Source organism: Myotis brandtii, unplaced genomic scaffold (assembly GCF_000412655.1).
Source record: "Myotis brandtii unplaced genomic scaffold, ASM41265v1 scaffold303, whole genome shotgun sequence".
Taxonomy (NCBI): Eukaryota; Metazoa; Chordata; class Mammalia; order Chiroptera; family Vespertilionidae; genus Myotis; species Myotis brandtii.
In genome coordinates this window covers 170,408-177,202 of record NW_005361573.1, presented here as the reverse complement: position 1 = coordinate 177,202, position 6,795 = coordinate 170,408, and the positions used below count along the sequence as shown (strand labels likewise).

Below are 6,795 nucleotides of genomic sequence, written 5' to 3'. Positions count from 1 at the left end.
GACACATACTCATTGCGTTCTGTGTCTCACTCATTCTGTATCTGCTGCCTTGTAAAATAAATCTTTCAACACAGTGGAAAACATCAGCAAATCATTGTGGAATCTCAGCTTAAATACGATGAGAGGTGGAATCCTTTGAAAATGCTGAGAAGTCTAAGAGTGGCTAGAGAGGCGTCTTCTCTGGGAAGTGGGTTGCTACTGCTCCATCTACTGGTGCCTGGGTGTCATGGCAGCTAAGGAGATTCTCCGTGGGTAGAAACTTAACCAGGGCTGCAGATCCCTAAGGCTAGCAGTTTCCTGTATGATTTGGGCTTTGCTAACTTTCTTAGTTCTCCTTCCTGGCTGATCTCCGGGCTAATATTTATGTCCTCCCTCCATTTTTTCTTGGGGACTCGTTTTCTCACCTCCCAAGGCGCTTATAAACCTTTCCGCATCACTACCACCAATGGTTTCCGAAATAGCCAGCTTTCAAACTCGGCCACATGCAAAGATTATGGTCTTGGGAGATCTTCATGCTTTGGTTTCTGATCTTGGAGATAAATCCCTCATGAGAGTTTTAGCTGTTGTTGTAAAGGTATCACAGAGGTTTTAAAATCTTTTTAGTTTCCTGTCCCTACACTCTTTTTAAAATTTTTATTGATTACAGAGAGGAATGGAGGGGGGGAGAGAGATAGAGAGGAACATCAATGATGAGAGAGAATCATTGATTGGCTGCCTCCTGCATGACCTACACTGGGGATCGAGCCCGCAATCCGGGCATGTGCCCTGACCAGGAATCAAACTGTGACCTCCTGGTTCATAGGTCGACGCTCAACCACTGAGTCATGCCGACCGGGCTGTCCCTACATTTTTAGCAACCTAGGTTTTGAGAGAAAATGGGAGATCTTATTACATCTATTGAACTGTTTAATATTTAGACAAGTTGTTATTTTTACCTACAACTCATAGAACATCTCTTCGGGGATATAATTTAGTATCTGGCTCATTTTTATAAGAAGTGTTGATAGATTAAACAAAATAAATTTGTTAAATTATTATTTCTGTCACCGCTCAAATTCTTCACTTCACCTCGTGTACTATTTGAGCGTTGCCATCTAGTACTCTTCCCGTGTGATCAGGGAGTGGGTTGTGATGGGTTTGATCTCCGCCTGGGCTCGGTGTCCTTGTGCCGCGGCCTGGATGTGGCTGCCTGGAGGCAGGGTGCCTTGTGGGCGTCAGAGCCAGGGGCAGCAGCGTGACAGCCACTTCCCGCTCCTTCCGCTTCTGTTCCCCCTCCCCAGCTATGCCATAGCTGACAACGCTTACCGCATGATGTGCTCGGAGCTGACCAACCACCTCATCCTCATTTCTGGGGAGAGCGGGGCAGGGAAAACGGAGGCCTCCAAGAAGATCCTGCAGTATTTCGCAATGACCTGCCCCATGACCGACTCGCTAGAAATCGCCCGGGACAGGCTGCTGCTCTCCAACCCGGTGCTGGAGGTAAGGAACCGTGGAGGCCCGATCAAGGCGAGTTCCCGGAAGGGCACTTAAGTAAGAAGAATCCCCGGAGCGGGTCAGTCAAAACGGGAAGGTAACAGTCTGGGAGTTAAGAAGAGGGGTGTTGGGTGGTATTGAGGTTAAGGGCATGACCTTGAAGCCCAGCGGGCGTGATGGTAATCCCAGGGCAGCCACGCACCAGCAAGCTTCAGAAAGTCATTTCACGTCCTGGGGCCTATTTTCCCATCTGTGTAATGGGTCTACTCATAGTAGTTACCTCCTGGGAGGTTTTGAGGATTAGATGAGACGAGCGCATCAAAAGCACACTGCAAAACCAAGAAGCACTAAAATAATGCTTGAGTATTTATTTACATTTTTATTCATTAAAATCATTTGGATGGTTATGTCTACTCTTGCAATTCACTGACTTGCTGGATAATTTTGAACAAGTTATTTTCTCCTGTGTTTTTGTTGCCCTTTGTGTAAAAGATGCCGGAAGAGTTTTCCCAGTGGGCCTTTGGGCTGAATGATTTATCTTTAGGACAGAAGAAGAAGGGGTCTGGTTATGGGGGCCACGAACTGTTCTTTCTAGAACAGCAAGGGCCGAGGGTCCTATATTACACCTCTCCTGAGGCCATTTTTAATCTATTCCTGGATTGGACTCCAGGGAGAAGATACGCTTTCCCCCTTTTTCTGTTTAGGTCCAACCCTAGTAGTTGGCGTCACATCCTCTGTAGTTAGCGGTTCCTTAGGAGATAGAGTACAGCTTTCACCCCTGGCTCCCCCTCCCTCCTGTTCTCATAACATGCATGTCCTTTGGGCTCAGGAACTGGATGCGAGTAGTGAGCTCAGAGGACAGTGAGTGGCACTTCGGCTCAGCGCTCCCCTCTCCCCACTTTGTATTCCAAGGCCTTTGGAAATGCCAAAACGCTCCGGAATGACAACTCCAGCAGATTTGGGAAATACATGGACATACAGTTTGACTTTAAGGTACACTCCAGTTCCCATTACTGTTCCCGGGGACCCCTTCACTCACCAGCGACGGAAACCCACCCCAAGGCACCTTAAGGAAGGAAGGACACTTATTGGCTCAAACAGCTGAGAACTCCAAGATTTGCACTTGTTTTAGGAAATGCAAATAAAGGTCACAGTGAGGGACCATCTAGATCAGTGGTTCTCAACCTTGGCTGCACATTAGAATCACCTGGGTATCTTTTTAAAAATCCAGATTTCTGGGCCTCATCCTTTGGAAATTCTGTTTCTTTGTTACTAATGTTGTGACCCCACCCCATAACAAAGAAACAGAATTTCAGGATTTTAAAAAGATTCCCAGGTGATTCTAATGTGCAGCCAAGGTTGAGAACCACTGCTCTAGAATAGATGGTGGAAATGAAGAAGTCTGATAATTCCAGGTGTTGGCAAAGATGTGGATCATTAACAGGTGGGAGTGGGGGGTATGTTAGTGTAACCCATTTGGAAAACGATATACAGGTGGGGCGAAAGTAGGTTTACAGTTGTGCATATGGAAAATAATACAATAATTGATATATATAAAAGCCTAAGCGACCATTACGACCAGTTGACTGGTTGCTATGACTACTGACCACCAGGGGGCAGATGCTCAATGCAGGAGCTGCCCCCTGGTGGTCAGTGCGCTCCCACAGCCAACCTCCCATGGCCCCTATCCCCCCCACCCGCACTGGGTGAGATGGCCCCCATTGGCCCTGATTGCTGGCCAGGCCGAGGGACCCCCACCTATGCACGAATTAGTGCACTGGGCCTCTAGTCAGTTTGACTCAATAATACAAGAACAAACTCTGTTTTGCGTACTCACAACTGTTAACTTTCTCTCACCCCACCCTGTATTATCTTGTGAGGTTGGATCTAAGGTGGAGACAGTCCACTCCTGCAGGTGTGCAAGCAAGCCCACAGAGCACTGTGCGTGAGGGGACCAACCCACATCTGGGGAGGGCTGAATGTCCGTGTACAGGAGAGTGGCTAGTGCAGTTGGGGGGTGTTCACACAATGAGGGGTTGTATGGCAGTGGGAGCAATAAGAAGCCCGACACAAAAATTGAATTATATTTTGGGTCTGGCTTCTTTCAGTCAACATTCTATCCGTTCAGTTCAGTCATGCGGTTGCATGTGGTGGCGGTTCATTTTTCAGGTGTGTGACCTGGTTGCCATTTTTCTGTTCTGTTGATGGACACTTGGGGCTATTGCAGACTGTGCTCCGAACATCGTGTGCATGTCTCTAGTAGACACAAGCGTTCATTCATGTTGGGCCTGTCCCCGGAAGTGGTACATGTGTGATAATGATTGACACTTCCTGTTGCTCCCCCCACCCCCGCCCCCGGCCAACGTGTGGGATGTCGGTCCTTTCTGTTTTTGGCATTCTGGTGGGGTTAGTGCTTTCTCACTGTGACTTACGTTTGTATCTTCCTGATTATTTATGAAGTTTTGGTCATTGTTGAAGGCTTTTGCCTATTTTTAATTGGGCTGTGTTTTTCCTTATTGATTTGCAAGAATTCTATACATGTTCTGGGATACAAATCCTTTATGGGATCAATTATTAAAAATCATAATTAAGACAGTGTGATATTGGCACAAGGACATATAAACAGGCCAGTGGACCAGAGTAGAGTCCAGGAAGAGCCCCATGTACAGGTCACTTGACTTAATGACAAAAGCACCACAGTGATTCCATGGGAACAGGGTTGTCTTTGACAAAGGGTGCTGACCAATTGGAAATCCAGATGGCCTTTGACCCCCTTCCTCACTTCATATACAGAAATTACATAGTGGTCGATTATAGTCCTAAACATGAACGGCAGAACAATCACGCTTCCGGACAGAAACATAGAAACATCTTCATGACCTTGGGGGAAGCAAGAATCCTTTCAGAGCCCGGCGGAAACACCAGTCATGGGAGACGGATAGATCCGACTTCATTCCGCTTCAGAATTTCTCTTCTCAGAAAATACCAATAAGAGGGTGGCTTGGTTACTGCTGTCATTGCCGCATTTTTACATTTTATTTGTGGTCCTGTTTTGAAGGGCATTCCCATCGGTGGGCACATCATCGGTTACTTGATAGAAAAGTCTCGAGTTGTCTATCAGAACCACGGGGAGCGGAACTTCCACATCTTCTACCAGCTGCTGGAGGGCGGCGAGGAGCAGCTGCTGGCCTACCTGGGGCTGGAGCGAGACCCCCAGCTGTACAGATACCTGGCCCAGGTGGGGAGCCCGCACCCCGCTTCGGTGGCCCTTCGGAGGGGGGACGGGGTGTCTGTGGGCCCCTCAATGGGGTGTCCTAAGAACTTTCTCAGATCATTCTGCAGGCAGCCCAGCGACTGTTCTTCACACTTTGGCCCCAGCGTGGCTCAGTGGTTGAGCGTCGACCTATGAACCAGGAGGTCAGGGTTCAATTCCCAGTCAGGGCACATGCCCGGGTGGTGGGCTCCATCCCCAGTGTGGGGCGTGCGGGAGGCAGCTGATCAATGATTCTCTCTCATCATTGATGTTTCCATCTCTCACTCCCTCTCCCTTCCTCTCTGAAATAAATAAAAAACATATGTATTTAAAAAAATTTTTAAAATAAAAGCCCTCATCTAGAATGTTTTTTCTTTAAATTGTGACACTGGTCGATCTGTTACTTATTTAAAAGACAGCTTCTCGAGTGAGTGAGACACGACTCGTAACGCTTCTGCTGGTGACCGTGTTTGCACGACTGTGTTTCTCTCTAAAGGCCCAACGGTTCTTTCCACGAGGGAGGGCCTCTTGCCGTCACGGTTTGGCTGGTGGTTGCTAAGCGTGTCCGGATTGTTTTCTGAATTTCACTGTCATGTCCCTCTACACTTCAGGTGTTTATTGAGATGTGTCTTCAATTTTTTTAAGCAAAAATAGCCAGAAGACCCCTTTTAAAAACACACACACAAAAGGAAATACCACGAGTATGTGACTTTGGAAGTTTTCCCAGGATGGAGATTTTGAACTAAACTTCCACATACATCGGAATAGAGCAGCAGCTGGCAGGTCACCCTGTGCTGGGTGATTGGAGGGAAAGTCACGGTTCAGAACGTCCTATAGACCCGGCGCTCGCTCTCATGCTTGTGGAGAAAAGCATTCTGGGGTAGGAGCAGCTATTCACTGTCCGTGTACAAGTGCCATTCCGCAACCCAACTCTGTGTCAGCAGGCTCATGGCGCCAATGAGTCGTCTATGGATGACAGGAACGACTGGAAAACCGTCTCCAATGCCTTTGCCGTCATCGATTTCACTGAAGACGACCTGGAGGTGCGGGCATGCGCCCTGGGAGCCTGGAGCTGAGGGGACAACCCTGGTGACTGGCTGGGCGGGCGGTCAGATTCAGCCAACAGGAAAGCAGGACGCCTAGTTATACCTTAATTTTAAGTAAACAATGACTATTTGTATATTTTAAAAATCCTCACCCAAGGATATGTTTATTGACTTGAGGGAGAGGGAGGGAAAGGAGAGAGAGAGAGAGAGAGAGAGAGAGAGAGAGAGAGAGAGAGAGAGAAACATCACTGGGTCACCTGTACGTGGCCCGCCTGCAGATGGAACCCGCAGCCTTTGGTATATGGGATGATGCTCCAACCAGTTGAGGCACCCGGCCAAGGCGAGGACTCGTTTTGTCGGTATAAGTGTATCCCAACTGCACACGGGACTGGCTGACACCCGAACGTTAGTCATTGCTTATGTGGGAGTCACATGTTGACGGGGGCTCTGCGTGTTGCTGGCAGCCCTGCATTTTCCCGCCTGTTGTGGGGAAAGAGGGGGTGATGTTTCTCCTTCCCCTCAAGTACCATCGCAAACATTTAGATCTCGTGGACTCTTGTAGATAATGAATCCCCATAGAATTATTTATTTACTCTTGTATTTTGAAACAAACGGACAACTTGTAAAAACGTTGTTTACAAATCCTACATCTTTGGGTCTTTTTTTGTATGGCTAAACTATTGATATTTCTAGGGCCAGAATAGGATTCCAACATATCTATGTATCGGCCGGGGTCTGGGGAAGGAAGGACCTGTGAGCTCAGGGCTGGGAGTCAGGGTGGTTGTCTCTCGGTGCCTCCCCTGATGACACGTATCGATTAGGCGGCTGTGGCTTCTCTCCTTATCCTCCTCACCACCTCCCACGTTCCTAGAATCTCTTTGGAATCATTGCCAGCATCCTGCACCTGGGGAACGTCTGTTTTAGAGAGAACCACCAGGGCTGTGCCACCATTCCAGTCATCAACGAGATTAAGTGGATCGCCAAGGTGATGCTTGCCTTCAGAGGTGGGGGTGGGGGGATGTG

General features: G+C 48.2%; 1 protein-coding gene across 1 annotated transcript in view; it reads left to right on the top strand.

The window, feature by feature from the left end:
- MYO1H (myosin IH) overlaps positions 1–6,795 on the top strand; it is a 35,020-nt gene that overhangs the window by 2,035 nt on the left and 26,190 nt on the right. Inside the window, exons 3-7 of the mRNA XM_005869791.2 lie at positions 1,281–1,479; positions 2,386–2,466; positions 4,532–4,711; positions 5,671–5,769; positions 6,644–6,757. Of these exons, the coding sequence (XP_005869853.1) occupies positions 1,281–1,479; positions 2,386–2,466; positions 4,532–4,711; positions 5,671–5,769; positions 6,644–6,757 (673 nt within the window). The remainder of the gene's footprint in view (positions 1–1,280; positions 1,480–2,385; positions 2,467–4,531; positions 4,712–5,670; positions 5,770–6,643; positions 6,758–6,795) is intronic.